This window comes from Berghia stephanieae, chromosome 1, assembly GCF_034508935.2.
Source record: "Berghia stephanieae isolate SIO BIC M18660-M18661 chromosome 1, UCSD_Bste_1.3, whole genome shotgun sequence".
Lineage (NCBI taxonomy): Eukaryota > Metazoa > Mollusca > Gastropoda > Nudibranchia > Aeolidiidae > Berghia > Berghia stephanieae.
In genome coordinates, this window is record NC_088360.1 from 21,334,909 (window position 1) to 21,354,281 (window position 19,373).

The 19,373-nt window shown below is 38.4% G+C and overlaps 1 protein-coding gene across 1 annotated transcript in view; it reads right to left on the reverse strand.

Moving 5' to 3' along the window:
- The window catches only part of LOC144970276 (presenilin-1-like), a 52,314-nt gene that overhangs the window by 13,179 nt on the left and 19,762 nt on the right, over positions 1–19,373 (reverse strand). Inside the window, exons 6-8 of the mRNA XM_078909748.1 lie at positions 11,475–11,695; positions 6,290–6,388; positions 2,450–2,545 (exon numbers count right to left, since the gene is read on the reverse strand). Of these exons, the coding sequence (XP_078765874.1) occupies positions 2,450–2,545; positions 6,290–6,388; positions 11,475–11,695 (416 nt within the window). The remainder of the gene's footprint in view (positions 1–2,449; positions 2,546–6,289; positions 6,389–11,474; positions 11,696–19,373) is intronic.

Consider the following 19,373-nt stretch of genomic DNA (forward strand, 5'->3'; position numbering starts at 1 on the left):
TGAGTGACTTCCAGTGTTTTTAGTTTTTGTCATTTGATATGCCGGACAAAAATGAATTACAGTTACATCGTAGAAAACAACAGACTCTGTAACAAAAAAACAAAAAAGGAACATCGCCTATGTCTCGTTCTACATGTTGCTGTTGGTCAGGGACCCTTGTAAAGTGCTTTGAGCACATTTAGTGGATATTGCGCTCTATCTGCCTTCTGAATGAAAAAGACCGTATGCAGCCTCTTATTACAATTAAACACATACAGTCTTTTTCCTCTTATTAAAAGTAAACACATACGGTCTTTTTCCTCTTATTACAAGTAAACACATACGGCCTTTTTCCTCTTATTACAAGTAAACACATACTGCCTTTTTCCTCTTATTACAAGTAAACACATACGGCCTTTTTCCTCTTATTACAATAAAACACATACGGCCTTTTTCCTCTTATTACAAGTAAACACATAGTCTTTTTCCTCTTATTACAAGTAAACACATACAGTTTTTTTCCTCTTATTACAAGTAAACACATACGGTCTTTTTCCTCTTATTACAAGAAAACACATAGTCTTTTTCCTCTTATTACAAGTAAACACATACAGCCTTTTTCCTCTTATTACAAGTAAACACATACGGCCTTTTTCCTCTTATTACAAGTAAACACATAGTCATTTCCTCTTATTACAAGTAAACACATACGGTCTTTTTCCTCTTATTACAAGTAAACACATACGGTCTTTTTCCTCTTATTACAAGTAAACACATACAGTCTTTTTCCTCTTATTACAAGTAAACACATACGGTCTTTTTCCTCTTATTACAAGTAAACACAAACGTTCTTTTTCCTCTTATTACAAGTAAACACATACGGTCTTTTTCCTCTTATTACAAGTAAACACATACAGTCTTTTTCCTCTTATTACAAGTAAACACATACGGTCTTTTTCCTCTTATTACAAGTAAACACATACGGTCTTTTTCCTCTTATTACAAGTAAACACATACGGCCTTTTTCCTCTTATTACAAGTAAACACATAGTCATTTCCTCTTATTACAAGTAAACACATACGGTCTTTTTCCTCTTATTACAAATAAACACATACGGTCTTTTTCCTCTTATTACAAGTAAACACATACGGCCTTTTTCCTCTTATTACAAGTAAACACATACGTTCTTTTTCCTCTTATTACAAGTAAACACATACGGCCTTTTTCCTCTTATTACAAGTAAACACAAACGTTCTTTTTCCTCTTATTACAAGTAAACACATACGGTCTTTTTCCTCTTATTACAAGTAAACACATACGGTCTTTTTCCTTAAGACAGCAGATATAAAAGCTCAACTTTATTTTTTCAACTTGAAGAAGGAGAGTGTAGAGTGGAGGGAACTCCTAACTTTGATTTTGAAAAGAAAACGTTTTACTCTAACCAAGCAAGAAAAGAACTTGTTTGACAAAGCAACGTCAAAGAATAAAAACTGAACATAATAAAGTAACTCGAATTTTTAACCATAGATTAACGTAAACAAAAACCGCACACAGCAAAGGGAACAGGGAATGGCAATGTAAAATCTACTTTGAATAATTAAAATATATTACACTATCAGAATAAAAAATGGCAAAAATGCATGGGCCTCAAACCAGAATAATTTAAAAAAGGAGGAATATTTCACTGCTTCAGCAGAATGCATATTTTATCATAAATAACGTGGCACAATATGCACTCATTATTAACAATACTGGTGAAATATAGAATGATTGGCGTTATAGAATTATTGGCATTATAGAATATAGAATTATTGGCATTATAGAATATAGAATTATTGTCGTTATAGAATATAGAATTATTGGCATTATAGAATATAGAATTATTGGCATTATAGAATATAGAATTATTGGCATTATAGAATATAGAATTATTGGCATTATAGAATATAGAATTATTGGCATATAGAATATAGAATTATTGGCATTATAGAATATAGAATTATTGGCATTATAGAATATAGAATTATTGGCGTTATAGAATTATTGGCATTATAGAATTGTTGGCATTATAGAATTATTGGCGTTATAGAATATAGAATTATTGGCATTATAGAATATAGAATTATTGGCATTATAGAATATAGAATTATTGGCGTTATAGAACTATTGGCATGATAGAATTATTGGCATTATAGAATTATTGGCATTATAGAATTATTAGCATACAAATCATATTATAAAAAGAAAAAAACTGTTAAAAAACAAATAAACATGTATTACCTCCCTTCCAGACCGTTTACAATGATTTTTGAAGATGTGTAGATACTACTGAAGGCCTGGAGCCGCAGCGGAAGAAATTAGTGGAGGACCAGAAATAGCGGAAATCCGTTAAATAGTGGAAATTTAAGACCCATGAATATGAAAGTCTTAATCATGTCAAAGACTTTTTTAAAAAACAAAAAAACGAACCTCTGGATGCTCCTTGTGAACTGTCGTGATTTTTTTTCTTTTTTGACTTTTTGCCGTCGCCTTCGTCAGCCATTGTGATAAGCCACACCATGGTAGCTGAAGGAGGTGGGGGAGGGGGGAGGGGGTGCAAACATAGGAATAGCTCAATTCAGTTCGAGAATTCATTTTAGATCATGCGTAAAAAAAACCATAACATCTATCTGAACAAATTATTCTAAATAACAATAATAAAGGTATAAGATATTTGTATCAATCGTCACTGATCAATTCTTTAGTCGCCACAGTCAGCATCCAAAAAAGACATTTCCAGCGAGATTCTAGTTGCCAGCTACATGGATTAATATTTTAGAAAGTTGCCGACTACCTACAAGTATTCATGAATATTTCTGACTACCTACAAGTATTCATGAATATTTCCGACTACCTACAAGTATTCATGAATATTTCCAACTACATATAAGTATTCATGAATATTTCTGACTACCTACAAGTATTCATGAATATTTCCGACTACCTACAAGTATTTATGAATATTTCTGACTACCTACAAGTATTCATGAATATTTCTGACTACATATAAGTATTCATGAATATTTCTGACTACCTACAAGTATTCATGAATATTTCCGACTACCTACAAGTATTCATGAATATTTCTGACTACCTACAAGTATTATGAATATTTCTGACTACCTACAAGTATTCGTGAATATTTCCGACTACCTACAAGTATTCATGAATATTTCCGACTACCTATAAGTATTCATGAATATTTCTGACTTCCTACAAGTATTCATGAATATTTCTGACTACTTACAAGTATTCATGAATATTTCCGACTACCTACAAGTATTCATGAATATTTCCGACTACCTACAAGTATTCATAAATATTTCTGAACAAAAGAGAAACTGAGGCTAAAACTTCTCAAAATCAAATTTTCCAGATTTTTTTCAGAGCAAGCTTTTGAAAATTGGTGGTACATGATTCAGTGAACAATCTAATTTCTTGAACAAGACTGAGAGACGGGATAATTTTTACAACCAAACGTAACGTTTACCATAAATCTGACATCAGTTGATGACAACAAATACCAGGTCTGAAATATTCAAGCACAAACCGGATAAAAACTATTCAAAGACAGAGTCGTATTTCACCCACCATAAGGCAGAACGGGAGGTCACCAGATAAGAAAGGTCAATCTTTTTCACGAACGTGTTAGAATTTCTTTGATTATTGTTCCCGTCAAGTATAAAAATATTAGATCTTGGTCTATTTACTGAAAATGCTCTGGCCGGATTGAAACGTATTCATGAATACTTTTGATCTGGGGTGCAGGTTATCGACTCCTACTATTCGCTGCTTGAAATCAGTTGACCTGGGATTCATTCACATATTCATCACAGCCCTAACGTACAGCAACGCTGATCGATGATGTCAGGCCAATATTTTAATTATACGAGCGCATGACAAAGTGCTCGACTGCTTTGTCTCACGGACGAGACTAAGAATTGAGATCAACGAATGCAGATGTTGAATCTGAAAGTAACTACAATGCTGATGAGGGGATTCAAGACGAAAATTTGGGTAATCAAACCAGAGGGGGGCGTGGCAGGAATGCAGCAGGGGAAAGTGATCAGTGGATTTGGAATGTTTGAACAGATGGCGAGACAGATAATCCTGCTGAAAGTGAAAGGCTTATTGACTTTAGAGAGAGTTCAGGAGAACTGAATATTGGATTCAGTGAAGAGGAAAAAGCAATACCAGTAAAATATTTTTAACTTTACCTTCCAGATGCTTTGGCAGAAAAAATTTCCTCTATATTTTTACGTAACAACACAAAGAAAGAAGTACAGTAAATGAAAAGATATCACAATTTTTTTCTATACTCTATTTTCAAACCTCGCACATCAATATCCAACAATAAAATTTATTTTATATACATTTATGGGGGAGATATATGTCAAAATTTATACAAATATAAAAATACACCAAAATGAACATTATAAAATTTCCAAGATGGCTGTCAAGGACATGTGACCTACTTTGCATATCTGATTACGTCACAATATACCTAAGTCCAGTCACACACATCCATGTCAATTTGAGCAAGGTGTGATGATTTGATTATTTCTTGTGATTTTTTTTTTTCTGAATGAATTTTAATCCATTTTGCCAAAAAGGCACAGCTGGAAATTATTTTAGGGCCTCATCTTATTCTATCTCCATTTTCCATTTGTCTTCAACTCAAACAAAATCTTATCTACGATAGGTGTGTGTAGTATATGACAAAGTAGAATTGAGTTTTTTATTTTGTTTGTTTCTAATCTGTTGAAACGATTCCCATCTTCCCCCTCGCCAAATTAAACCAAGTTTTTATTTGTCATAAATGTCTGATTTATGACTGCATATCTACCAAGAAAAGAAATGTGGTCTGTCTAAGAGCAAATGGGGTAACAGAGAAATATATGAAAGTTATCCAAGATGTGTACAAAGGAAACAAAACAGTGGTAAGGACAGCTGTTGGCTCAACTGATCCATTTAATGTAAGAGTTGTGTTACACCAGGGATCTGCTGTTTGCAATAGTAATGGATGTTCTAACAGAACCCATTTGGCGAGAGGCACCATGGAATATGATGTATGCTGATGATGTAGTACTTTTGAATGATACAATAGCTGAGGCGGAAAAGGAACTGAAGGGTTGGAAACGGGAGCTGGAAAGGAGGGGATTAAGGGTACGCACATCGAAGACAAAGTATTTGTGCATCGGACAACAGAGAGCAGGACCACCAATAAAGATAGGAGAAGAGGATGTGCCAGAGACAAATAAATTCAAATACTTAGGGACAACTGTTCAAAGAGATGACAACAAAGAAACAAGATAAAGAAGTTGAGGTGGCAGAAATGAGGATGTTGAGATGGTCACTTGGCTGGACAAGAAAAGATAAAGTGAGAGATGAACAAATCCGAAGGTTGACTGAAGTGAAGAATGTATCAATAAAGATGATCTGATTTATATTTTTACACATCTAATCCAATCTGATTTATATTTTTACACATCTAATCCAATCTGATTTATCACTCCACATCTAATCCAATCTGATTTATCACTCCACATCTAATCCAATCTGATTAATCACTCCACATCTAATCCAATCTGATTTATATTTTTACACATCTAATCCAATCTGATTAATCACTCCACATCTAATCCAATCTGATTTATATTTTTACACATCTAATCCAATCTGATTAATCACTCCACATCTAATCCAATCTGATTTATATTTTTACACATCTAATCCAATCTGATTTATCACTCCACATCTAATCCAATCTGATTTATATTTTTACACATCTAATCCAATCTGATTTATATTTTTACACATCTAATCCAATCTGATTTATATTTTTACACATCTAATCCAATCTGATTTATATTTTTACACATCTAATCCAATCTGATTTATCACTCCACATCTAATCCAATCTGATTTATCACTCCACATCTAATCCAATCTGATTTATATTTTTACACATCTAATCCAATCTGATTTATCACTCCGCATCTAATCCAATCTGATTTATCACTCCACATCTAATCCAATCTGATTTATATTTTTTACATATCTAATCAAATCGACTTTTACAAAATATGGCTCACCCCCCCCCCCCCCTCCACATGTGTGAAATGACTGACACTGACACGACTCATCCCATCCCCCCCCCTCCCCCTCCCCACAACACACACACACGTGTGAAATGACTGACACTGACACGACTCACCAACCACCCCCCCCCCCCACATGTGTGAAATGACTGACACTGACACGACTTACAAGAATAAATTAAGGCAGGAAAGATGGGCTCATTTCTTGTCTGTGCTTCTTCGACGAGCATCTTGAGGGGACCCTTGGGACACAAAACAGCCACGAGATCTGGAGAAACACGTATTTTAAAATCAAACCATCAACACAATCCAATGGAGAGAACAAGTCTGGAAAAAATGATTTCATATCAATCTCTACCAGCGTAAACTTCTGAATTTCTCATTCTACCCTCCCTATATATAGCAAACCTAAGATTACAAAAAGTTCGTAGAATTACAAAATGTTGGCTCCAGTCTCAGAGCTTCATGAGCATCTCTAAATTGAAAGTGAAAGTTGACGCCAGACGACAGAATTTTAAGGGTTTTGAAGTGTTATTTAATCCTTGTGATGGTAAAACTGTGGATTTTAAAATTTAACTATAGCAACTACAGTTTTTATCTGCTAAAAATAACGAATTTTTAAATGTTCAAGTAATAGGCACGTCTGCCTTAGAGTGATTGCAGACTGGAATAAATGACTTGAAGAAATTACATCAGCTCCAAACTTAGAAACCTTCACAAGCCCCCGCTCAAATTTTACTTCCTCAACACGATGAACACATTTTACAGCCAATGGACCAGAAAAAAAACAAACAAACAAAAAAAAATGAGCTTTTATTAAGCACAATATCCACTAAACATGCTCACAGTGTTTTACAAGGGGTCCCTATCCAACAGCAACACTTGACATGTAGTACATGCCAGAGACAACGCTGTTAAAGGCCAGGTACTCATTTTACACCTGAGTATGACAGCAGGGATTTGCAGTCACTGTTACCACTCTATTCCAAGATCAAGCCAGTTAGACAATTTAATATATTATAGTCTTCACAAAGATTGTTGTTGCTGTTTGTTTTTAAGGGCTTTACGGCGCTTGCGACACATTTAAGTCATATCAGTAAAAAGGAAGAAAAGGGGATAGTATAAAAGTTCTATAATTACAATTAAAGCACTCTAGAAAATGTAAAACAAAGGGGAATTGGTTCAAAAAGGGAACAGATGTAGATTCCAAGAGCATACCATCATTGTGCATAGTTTGAGATCACCTAAAAGTCTCATCCAGACACGAGCACAGGATACCACTAAGAGGAATACACTCAAATGCTCACACTATAAATTCAAAACAACAAATATAATAACATATAACAGAGAGATGATTTACAAGGAAAAAAATATCATCTCCCAATATAATAACAATACATTTGACTGTTTCCCTGCCAGCCAAGGACTCTGGCCAGGGCCAGGTCAAAACAATCTCATTCCAAGACGAAGACAGAAGGCAAATTGGAAAACAGCTACAGAGTGATAGAAGACACAGTAAGTGCCTCCCTGCCCAATATGGAAGGTCATGAACCCCACCCAGTTCTTCACAAAGAGTAATCATGTTTTACTACATAAGGAATACATGTCTATCAGTTCTCTATCAGTTCCTGTGAGTTTAACCCTTTCCTTGCTAACAGGTTCACCATAAGTCAGGCTGAATTGCTAAGGGAAATTCACAGATCCACCCCCAATTGCTAAGCCAAGGGACATAACTCTAAATTCAAATACACTTATTTTTTTTTAAAAATCATATAAAATCACCAAATTCATTTAGAATCAAATTTAATACACCATATTAAAGCCAAAAGAATGCAGTTTAAGAAAATATATACTTTGTTTGGGTTTCTTGTCCACAATGTCTTGTAAAAAATTAATAAAATCCAAAAAATGAAAAAAGCGGATATGAAAAGGCAGTGTTTTTGTTCTTTCTTACTGTTTTTCTGTCACTTTTTTAAATTTTCATGAAATTTTGAATAACATGATCCTCCATGAAGATGGATGTTGCACAAATGGCACCCTGTCGTGGTCTCCCTTGTTCTGCCACTTGCCATTTTGATGCCATCCACAGCACACTGATAGCAGCGTCGCTTGCGTCCAGGAATAGCTGACAAGGAGTGTGTTGATGCATAAGGCCTAGATTGTCCTGCAGCTGATGGTTCCTCAGTTGGATTTTTTTTTTATGCTGCTCTCCTTAGTAGTGACTTAACAATGGAAGTCCTGAACAGCAGGTGACTTGAGGCTGATGTGCCCCGTGGTGCACGTGGGCGAGCAGATCTCAAGAGTTGAAATGAATTGATGATGCAGACCTGAAGTAAATACCACACCACATAGCGCCACCATTTTCTCCCTGATCTACCCACAGAGTAGTAGGACCTGTATTGGTCATTTAAATCTACACCAAACATCCCTGAATTGTAATCGTGAACAGGTCGTGGAATCTCCAGGTTCACAACTCCGACCTTGGAACGACGAGGAACAACAGTTGTGGAAGGGTCCGATGAAGTAGAAATCACATTGATTTGCCTCTTGTCCATCCACTGGGTAGCAACCATAAGGCCATTTTGCTTCATGGCCACATCCCCTCTCCTCTGTTTCTGTTTGCGAAGAGGCCATCCCTTCCTGTTGGGTCGAATTGTCCCACAACAGTATGTACCCCGCCGGAGGAGGTCAGCAGCCAGACGTGGAGAGCTAAAAAAATTGTCAAAATACACGATGTGATGAAGATCCAGATAAGGTTGCACCATAGAAAACACAACGTCATAGCCCTGGCCATGGGGAGATGCTGCCTCGTTTTTACCGGTGTAGACCCTGAAGTTTAGCAGGTAGCCAGTGTCAGACTCGGCGAGACACCAGATTTTGATGCCCCATGGAGTTGGTTTATTTTTTATGTATTGTTTGAATGACAGTCGACCCGTGAAACCCACCATTTCTTCATCTACTGCAAGTTTTTGTTTGGGTTTGTAGAGGGCGTAGCATTGTCCCCTGACATGGTCGAGGAGAGGACGCACTTTGTACAGAGGATCAAACGTCGGAAGATCACGAGTTGGTTGTTGCGAACTATCCGCCAAGTGAAAATATTGGTGGATCTTGGTAAAACGTTGACGACCCATTACATCAGCAATAGCTGGCTCACGCCAAAAGGGATCAGAGGACCAGTAGAGTGCAGTTTGAGGAAGCTTTTTGAGGCCGAAGAAGATGTTGATTGCGATGTACGTGCAGATGTCGCTGTAGTCAACTGGCTTCCAATATTTGTCTTCTTCGCCTTTTCCTTGCTGCTGTTGTTGGGCATATATGTTTGTTTCTGTCACCATCCTCTCCAACTGCTCATCACCAATAAACAGTTGGAATAAGTCAAAAGGCTCATCCCCTTCAAGTGAATGGACAGGTCCTGAGGCCTCGGTGAAGGGTTGCATCCGTGGTGTCACGTCGGATAGAATGTCTGACCAAGTGATTTCCTGATCGCCCGTCGCCGCTTGTCCATCATCAGATGCTGACATGAAAGAAAAAAAAGAAGAAAAATGGATTTAGTAATAGGTCAGTGACTGATTAAATAGGTTGAAAATGTAGAGAAAGAGGAAGAGATGGAGAGTTCTGAATGACAACATAAAGGACAAAATGATAGATAATGAATGATGATGTGTTCAGGGAGGTCCCAGCAACGTGTAGGTATTTGCTTATAAAGGCCTAACATGTGTTGCTTAGTGGAAGGATGGGGGAGCTAAGTAATTACTGATGTCATATTACTGTGAAATATTCTTAACTTACAAATAAACTGTATTATATCTATCTATTTAGAAGCCAAACACAAAGCAACTCAAGTTTAGTTATCAATATCACTTGAATAACGTCATTTTCTTTGTTTACACTCACCTTGGCTGTCAGAATCAGAGTCCGAGTTAGATCTAAACTCTGGTTCTAGATTCTCTGGCTCCACATCGATGTCTGATTCATTATCATCTTCCTCAAAATCGTTCTCAAAAACAATAGAATTCAAAAATTCGAAGGCCATTGCAACCAGATTCTGTCTCAAACTTTGCTTGGAACAACGTGAAAGTAGGCTATTTTCAACTGGGCACAGTTTCAAAACGAAACTGAATAAACACATCCGGTTTCGATATACGGAATCGTCAAACCCGATTAAAAACGTGGATTTCGCACTGAAACGAAGTTTCTCGAGAGCTCGTTGCTATGTTACGCTAAAACGAGGCCGTTCGCGAGAGACGCATCCAGTCTCATTAGCATGTGATCGGTAATGTCGCATCCAGTCGCATTAGCAAGTAATCGGTAATGTCGCATCCAGTCGCATTAGTAGGGAAAGGGTTAAAGAAAAGAAAAAAAAACCCCATAGAATCTGGGGTCTGCCCCATCAAGAATCACTGAAATATCTTCTCAATATATGACGGGGGGGGGAGGGGGGGGGGAATTCAGACAAAATAATCAACTCCCCCCTCTTGTTTTCAACAGTTTGAGACGATTTTCCTGCTATCATTTTCATCAGTTTGAGACGATATTCCTGCTATCATTTTCATCAGTTTGAGACGATTTTCCTGCTATCTTTTTCATCAGTTTGAGACGATATTCCTGCTATCATTTTCATCAGTTTGAGACGATATTCCTGCTATTATTTTCATACCAGTCTCTCAAGTTTTCAATCAATCGTGATTATTTCATTATTTAAACCGCACTATCGAAGACTGGAACGCTCTCCACAAATCATGTGTAAACACAACAGATTTAGAAACTTTCAAATGAGGATTATCAAAATTCTTCATCCTAAACACCAACAACGGCTACTGTCTCATTCAACAACTTTCTGCGCCCTCGAATACAAATACTCAGAATTGAGTCGACTTCGAGTAACAATCAGATTCAGATACTGATGAAATATCTATGTGATTTGTGTATAATCCTAATGACACCTTTTGCTGATGACTTATACATCCCAATAAAATGTGCTTTAACTTACAATTATAAAGATTTAAACCATAACTACTCTTGTGGAAAAAAGTCATTTTGGAATTTGGCAGTTTCTAAAAATTGGTAGTAATTTAAAATTTAAAAAAAAAAAAAAAAAAATCTAGTTTGGAGTATGAAAGGAAGAAAAAAAAAAAAGATAAGAACGAAGAAAAAAGAGATAAAGGACAACTTGTACAGGTCTGGTAACCGAGATTGTCATGGGCTCATTCTTATAATAGAAAGACCTTCAAACCAAGGTAAAATATTGTTCATTACAACAATTTTAAAACAGGCCCGATAACTGCATTCGGTTATCAGACCTGCAATGATGTGCATCTTGATAAAGAGGGAAAAGAAAAAGATGGAGGCAGACTGACCCCAGACCACCATGACCCCGAGCACCGTCCAGGTGGTCCATCCAGGGAGATACTTAATGAACATCAAAGCCAGTAAGGAACTGATAATGATGAGGTAGCCTTGCTGTAAGAGTAACGGCCCTTTCCAATGGATGCAGAACAATCCGCCCACACCAAAATTCCAGATCAGGATGGCCACGGTGATGTAATCCATCGGAACGTTGTAGGCTCGTAGGATTTGTCTGGAGAGGCAAGTCAAGACACCAAACCTTATCAGTCAACATCAACCCACGTGTACTTGTGTAGGCAGGTCTGGTAACCCAAATTGTTAAGGGCTCGTTGTTGTCATGGAAATACCCTCAAACCTATGTCAATTATTTTCCATGACGAGGCCATAATTATGTTTGGTTATCAGATCTGCCAATGTGTGCACATCGACATCAAGCATTCAAAAAGATTTTAGTTTTATTATTGCTAAATTTAGAATATAGGCTTATCTTCTTTATTGCACCCCCCCCCCTCCTCCCTTTTTTTATTTATTTTTTTGACCTATGACACTTACCATATAGAGGTTCATCTTTGCCCTTTTCAAGGAGTTCGTTCTTCATGGGCATTGCATTGCTTTGACTTGCATTTCATCGAGAGCGTTTATATAGCACAATATCCACTAAACATGCTAAAGCGCTTTACAAAGGGTCCCTAGCCAACAACAACACTTGACACGTAAGGTGAGACATGGCACCTGTTAGGCGATACTACAGTTTGTGCAAACAGAGACAACGCTGTTAGGCATGCCTAACATCAAGTTCAAATTTCAGGGACATTTTACAGATAATAAAACCTTAAATTTCAGGGACATTTTACAGATGATAAAACCTTAAATTTCAGGGACATTTTACAAATGATAAAACCTTAAATTTCAGGGACATTTTACAGATAATAAAACCTTAAATTTCAGGGACATTTTACAGATAATAAAACCTTAAATTTCAGGAACATTTTACAGATAATAAAACCTTTAATTTCAGAGACATTTTACAGATAATAAAACCTTAAATTTCAGGGACATTTTACAAATAATAAAACCTTAAATTTCAGGGACATTTTACAGATGATAAAACCTTAAAAGTTAAATTTCATGGACATTTTTCTCCAACCATTGCGAGAAAGAATAGCTTATAAATTTCAAAATTATACGGTTTGTTGATGGCTGATGATCTGGTGGTGGGGGTGGTTGTAGTGGTGGTGGTAGGGGAGATGGTGTGGCGGTGGTGAAGGTTGTGGTAGTGGTGGTCGGAATGATGATGTGGTGATAGTTGTAGTAGTTGTGGTAGGGATGATGATGTGGTGGTAGGGATGATGTGGTGTTGGGAAGATGATGTGGTTGTGGTAATTTTGGTAGTGGTGGTAGAGATGATGAGGTCTTGTAGCAGTGGTTATCGAGATGTTGAGTAGTTGTAGTAGTGGTGGTAGAAATGATGATGTGATAGAGTAGTTGTAGTAGTGGGATGATGATGTGGTAGTATTTTTGGTAATAGTGGTGGTAGGGAAGACAATGTGGTGGTGAAAATTTTTGTAGTTGTGGTATAGATGATGATATGCTGGTAGTTGTTGTAGTGGTGGTGGTGGTATAGATGATGATATGGTAGTATGTAGTTGTTGTAGTAGTGATGGTAGGGATGATGATGTGGTAGTGGTTGTTGTAGTAGTGATTTTTTTTGTTTGTTTGTTGCTTTAGGTCTCTTCCAACACAATTGAGGTTATATGAGAGACCGCTGAAACAAAAAAACAAGCAATCTAACAAAAATAGTACAAATGTAAATCAAAATCATAACCTAAAGATATCATAAGCTAAACTATAAATAACCAAGAACAAACAGGCAGAAGATTTACAGAAAAAAAAAATCCCCTGTCAAAAATACAATCACAAACCAAAGAAACAGGATAGGCTAGTAACGAGAAGAAGAAACGACATCACTATCGGATCGTACACCCATGCGAACATCATAGGTAGTATCAGCGCCAGTAAAAAGGAAGAAAATGGGATAGTAAAAAGTTCTAGAATTACAATTAAAGCAGCCAAGAGAAAGTAAGACAAAGGGGAATTGGTTCAAATAGGTATCAGATGTAGATTCCAAGAGCACTCTATCAAAGTACTTAATTTGAGACCACCTATAAGTCTCATCCACACAAGCACAAATTCCAACAAAGAGGAACACACTCAAATGTTTACATTATACATTTAAAATAACAAATATAATAATACATGACAGAGAGATGATTTACAAGGAAAAAAATATCATCTCCGAAAACAATAACTATACATTTGACTGTTTCCCTCCCAGCCAGGACTCCGGCTAGGGCCAGGACAAAACCAAGTCATCTCATTCCAAGACAAAGACAGAAAGCATGTTGGAAAACAGATATAAGGGGATAGAAGACACAGTATGTACCCCCCTGCCCATAGTGGTAGTAGGGATGATGATGTGGTAGTAGTTGTTCTCGTAGTGGTGGTAGGGATGATGATGTGGTGGTGGTTGTTGTAGTAGTGGTGATAGGGATGATGATGTGGTGGTGGTAGTTGTAGTAGTGGTGATAGGGATGATAATGTGGTGGTGGTAGTTGTAGTAGTGGTGATAGGGATGATGTGGTGGTGGTAGTTGTAGTAGTGGTGATAGGGATGATGATGTGGTGGTGGTAGTTGTAGTTGTAGTTGTAGTAGTGGTGATAGGGATGATGATGTGGTGGTGGTAGTTGTAGTAGTGGTGATAGGGATGATGATGTGGTGGTGGTAGTTGTAGTTGTAGTTGTAGTAGTGGTGATAGGGATGATGATGTGGTGGTGGTAGTTGTAGTTGTGGTGGTAGGGATGATGATGTGGTGGTGGTAGTTGTAGTTGTAGTAGTGGTGGTAGGGATGATGATGTGGTGGTGGTAGTTGTAGTTGTGGTGGTAGGGATGATGATGTGGTGGTGGTAGTTGTATTTGTAGTAGTGGTGGTAGGGATGATGATGTGGTGGTAGTTGTAGTTGTAGTAGTGGTGGTAGGGATGATGATGTGGTGGTGGTAGATGTAGTTGTAGTAGTGGTGGTAGGGATGATGTTGTGGTGGTGGTAGTTGTAGTTGTAGTAGTGGTGGTAGGGATGATGATGTGGTGGTGGTAGATGTAGTTGTAGTAGTGGTGGTAGGGATGATGATATGGTGGTGGTAGATGTAGTTGTAGTAGTGGTGGTAGGGATGATGATGTGGTGGTGGTAGTTGTGGTTGTAGTAGTGGTGGTAGGGATGATGATGATGTGTGGTGGTAGTTGGTGTAGTGGTGGTAGGGATGATGATGTGATGGTGGTAGTTGTAGTTGTAGTAGTGGTGGTAGGGATGATGATGATGTGGTGGTAGTTGTAGTTGTAGTAGTGGTGGTAGGGATGATGATGTGGTGGTGTAGTTGTAGTTGTAGTAGTGGTGGTAGGATGATGTTGTGGTGGTGGTAGTTGTAGTAGTGGTGGTAGGGATGATGATGTGGTGGTGGTAGTTGTAGTAGTGGTGGTAGGGATGATGTTGTGGTGGTGGTAGTTGTAGTAGTGGTGGTAGGGATGATGTTGTGGTGGTGGTAGTTGTAGTAGTGGTGGTAGGTATGATGTGGTGGTGGTAGTTGTAGTAGTTGTGGTAGGGATGATGATGTGGTTGTGGTAGTTGTAGTTGTAGTAGTGGTGGTAGGATGATGATGTGTGGTAGTTGTAGTTGTAGTAGTGGTGGTAGGGATGATGATGTGGTGGTAGTATAATGGTTGATTTTTTAAATTTCTGTGACAAAAAGTGAACTTCCGTATTTTCCGAGACAGCCATTATTTTTTACCAATTCCTGTGACAAATCCAGAAATTCCGGGACGGTTGGAATTATTGTGCTGTTACCGGCCAGGTACTCATTTTAACCTGAGTAGATGAGAGATTGAGAGTAAAGAGCCTTTTCAATCTGTCTCGAACCCAGAACCTTCTACTCCAAAGGCAACAGTCATACCACTAGACGACACAGCCACACATGGGAAAAAAAAAACAATGAACTCTGTTTTGTTTTTGTTTTTAAATGTTTTACGGCGCTCTCAACACATTTAGGTTATATCAGCGCTAGTAAAAAGGAAGAAAATTGGATAGTATAAAGTTCTAGAATTACAATTAAAATACCCAAGAAAAGGAAAGACAAAGGGAATTGGTTCAAATAGGAACCAGGTGTAGATTCCAAGAGCACACTATCCCTAGTTTGAGATCACCTAAAAGTCTCATCCAGACACAAGCACAGGTCCCCACCACCAGGAACACACTGAACTGTGTACAAATCATACATATGTAAATGGAAAAATAATATAGTGCATAACAGAGAGAAAGAATAGCTTACAAATTTCAAAATTATACGGTTTGTTGATGGCTGATGATCTGGTGGTGGGGGTGGTTGTAGTGGTGGTGGTAGGGGAGATGGTGTGGCGGTGGTGAAGGTTGTGGTAGTGGTGGTCGGAATGATGATGTGGTGATAGTTGTAGTAGTTGTGGTAGGGATGATGATGTGGTGGTAGGGATGATGTGGTGTTGGGAAGATGATGTGGTTGTGGTAATTTTGGTAGTGGTGGTAGAGATGATGAGGTCTTGTAGCAGTGGTTATCGAGATGTTGAGTAGTTGTAGTAGTGGTGGTAGAAATGATGATGTGATAGAGTAGTTGTAGTAGTGGGATGATGATGTGGTAGTATTTTTGGTAATAGTGGTGGTAGGGAAGACAATGTGGTGGTGAAAATTTTTGTAGTTGTGGTATAGATGATGATATGCTGGTAGTTGTTGTAGTGGTGGTGGTGGTATAGATGATGATATGGTAGTATGTAGTTGTTGTAGTAGTGATGGTAGGGATGATGATGTGGTAGTGGTTGTTGTAGTAGTGATGGCAGGGATGATAATGTGGTAGTAGTTGTTGTAGTAGTGATGGTACGGATGATGATGTGGTAGTAGGCGTGGTAGGGATGATGATGTGGTAGTAGTTGTTGTAGTATGATGTAGGATGATGATGTGGTAGTAGTTGTTGTAGTAGTGATGGTAGGGATGATGATGTGGTAGTAGTTGTTGTAGTATTGGTAGTATGTTTGTTTGTTTTTAAGGGTTTAACGGCGCTTGCAACACATTTAGGTTATATCAGCGCCAGTAAAAAGGAAGAAAATGGGATAGTAAAAAGTTCTAGAATTACAATTAAAGCAGCCAAGAGAAAGTAAGACAAAGGGGAATTGGTTCAAATAGGGATCAGATGTAGATTCCAAGAGCACTCTATCAAAGTACTTAATTTGAGACCACCTATAAGTCTCATCCACACAAGCACAAATTCCAACAAAGAGGAACACACTCAAATGTTTACATTATACATTTAAAATAACAAATATAATAATACATGACAGAGAGATGATTTACAACGAAAAAAATATCATCTCCGAAAACAATAACTATACATTTGACTGTTTCCCTCACAGCCAGGACTCCGGCTAGGGCCAGGACAAAACCAAGTCATCTCATTCCAAGACAAAGACAGAAAGCATGTTGGAAAACAGATATAAGGGGATAGAAGACACAGTATGTACCCCCCTGCCCATAGTGGTAGTAGGGATGATGATGTGGTAGTAGTTGTTCTCGTAGTGGTGGTAGGGATGATGATGTGGTGGTGGTTGTTGTAGTAGTGGTGATAGGGATGATGATGTGGTGGTGTAGTTGTAGTAGTGGATAGGGATGATAATGTGGTGGTGGTAGTTGTAGTAGTGGTGATAGGGATGATGTGGTGGTGGTAGTTGTAGTAGTGGTGATAGGGATGATGATGTGGTGGTGGTAGTTGTAGTTGTAGTTGTAGTAGTGTGATAGGATGATGATGTGGTGGTGGTAGTTGTAGTAGTGTGATAGGGATGATGATGTGGTGGTGGTAGTTGTAGTTGTAGTAGTGGTGATAGGGATGATGATGTGGTGGTGGTAGTTGTAGTTGTGGTGGTAGGATGATGATGTGTGGTGGTAGTTGTAGTTGTAGTAGTGTGGTAGGGATGATGATGTGGTGGTGGTAGTTGTAGTTGTGGTGGTAGGGATGATGATGTGGTGGTGGTAGTTGTATTTGTAGTAGTGGTGGTAGGGATGATGATGTGGTGGTAGTTGTAGTTGTAGTAGTGGTGGTAGGGATGATGATGTGGTGGTGGTAGATGTAGTTGTAGTAGTGGTGGTTGGGATGATGTGTGGTGGTGGTAGTTGTAGTTGTAGTAGTGGTGGTAGGGATGATGATGTGGTGGTGGTAGATGTAGTTGTAGTAGTGGTGGTAGGGATGATGATGTGGTGGTGGTAGATGTAGTTGTAGTAGTGGTGGTAGGGATGATGATGTGGTGGTGGTAGTTGTGGTTGTAGTAGTGGTGGTAGGGATGATGATGATGTGTGGTGGTAGTTGTGGTGTAGTGGTGGTAGGGATGATGATGTGATGGTGGTAGTTGTAGTTGTAGTAGTGGTGGTAGGGATGATGAGTGTGGTGGTAGTTGTAGTTGTAGTAGTGGTGGTAGGGATGATGATGTGTGGTGGTAGTTGTAGTTGTAGTAGTGGTGGTAGGGATGATGTTGTGGTGGTGGTAGTTGTAGTAGTGGTGGTAGGGATGATGTTGTGTGGTGGTAGTTGTAGTAGTGGTGGTAGGGATGATGTTGTGTGGTGGTAGTTGTAGTAGTGGTGGTAGGGATGATGTTGTGGTGGTGGTAGTTGTAGTAGTGTGTAGGTGATGATGTGGTGGTGGTAGTTGTAGTAGTTGTGGTAGGGATAGTGATGTGTTGTGGTAGTTGTAGTTGTAGTAGTGGTGGTAGGGATGATGAGTGGTGGTGGTAGTTGTAGTTGTAGTAGGGGTGGTAGGGATGATGATGTGGTGGTAGTATAATGGTTGATTTTTTAAATTTCCGTGACAAAAAGTGAACTTCCGTATTTTCCGAGACAGCCATTATTTTTTACCAATTCCTGGGACAAATCCAGAAATTCCGGGACGGTTGGAATTATTGTGCTGTTACCGGCCAGGTACTCATTTAACCTGAGTAGATGAGAGATTGAGAGTAAAGAGCCTTTTCAATCTGTCTCGAACCCAGAACCTTCTACTCCAAAGGCAACAGTCATACCACTAGACCACACAGCCACACATGGGAAAAAAAAACAATGAACTCTGTTTTGTTTTTGTTTTTAAGGGTTTTACGGCGCTCTCAACACATTTAGGTTATATCAGCGCCAGTAAAAAGGAAGAAAATTGGATAGTATAAAGTTCTAGAATTACAATTAAAATACCCAAGAAAAGGAAAGACAAAGGGGAATTGGTTCAAATAGGAACCAGGTGTAGATTCCAAGAGCACACTATCCCTAGTTTGAGATCACCTAAAAGTCTCATCCAGACACAAGCACAGGTCCCCACCACCAGGAACACACTGAACTGTGTACAAATCATACATATGTAAATGGAAAAATAATATAGTGCATAACAGAGAGAAAGAATAGCTTACAAATTTCAAAATTATACGGTTTGTTGATGGCTGATGATCTGGTGGTGGGGGTGGTTGTAGTGGTGGTGGTAGGGGAGATGGTGTGGCGGTGGTGAAGGTTGTGGTAGTGGTGGTCGGAATGATGATGTGGTGATAGTTGTAGTAGTTGTGGTAGGGATGATGATGTGGTGGTAGGGATGATGTGGTGTTGGGAAGATGATGTGGTTGTGGTAATTTTGGTAGTGGTGGTAGAGATGATGAGGTCTTGTAGCAGTGGTTATCGAGATGTTGAGTAGTTGTAGTAGTGGTGGTAGAAATGATGATGTGATAGAGTAGTTGTAGTAGTGGATGATGATGTGGTATATTTTTGGTAATAGTGGTGGTAGGGAAGACAATGTGGTGGTGAAAATTTTTGTAGTTGT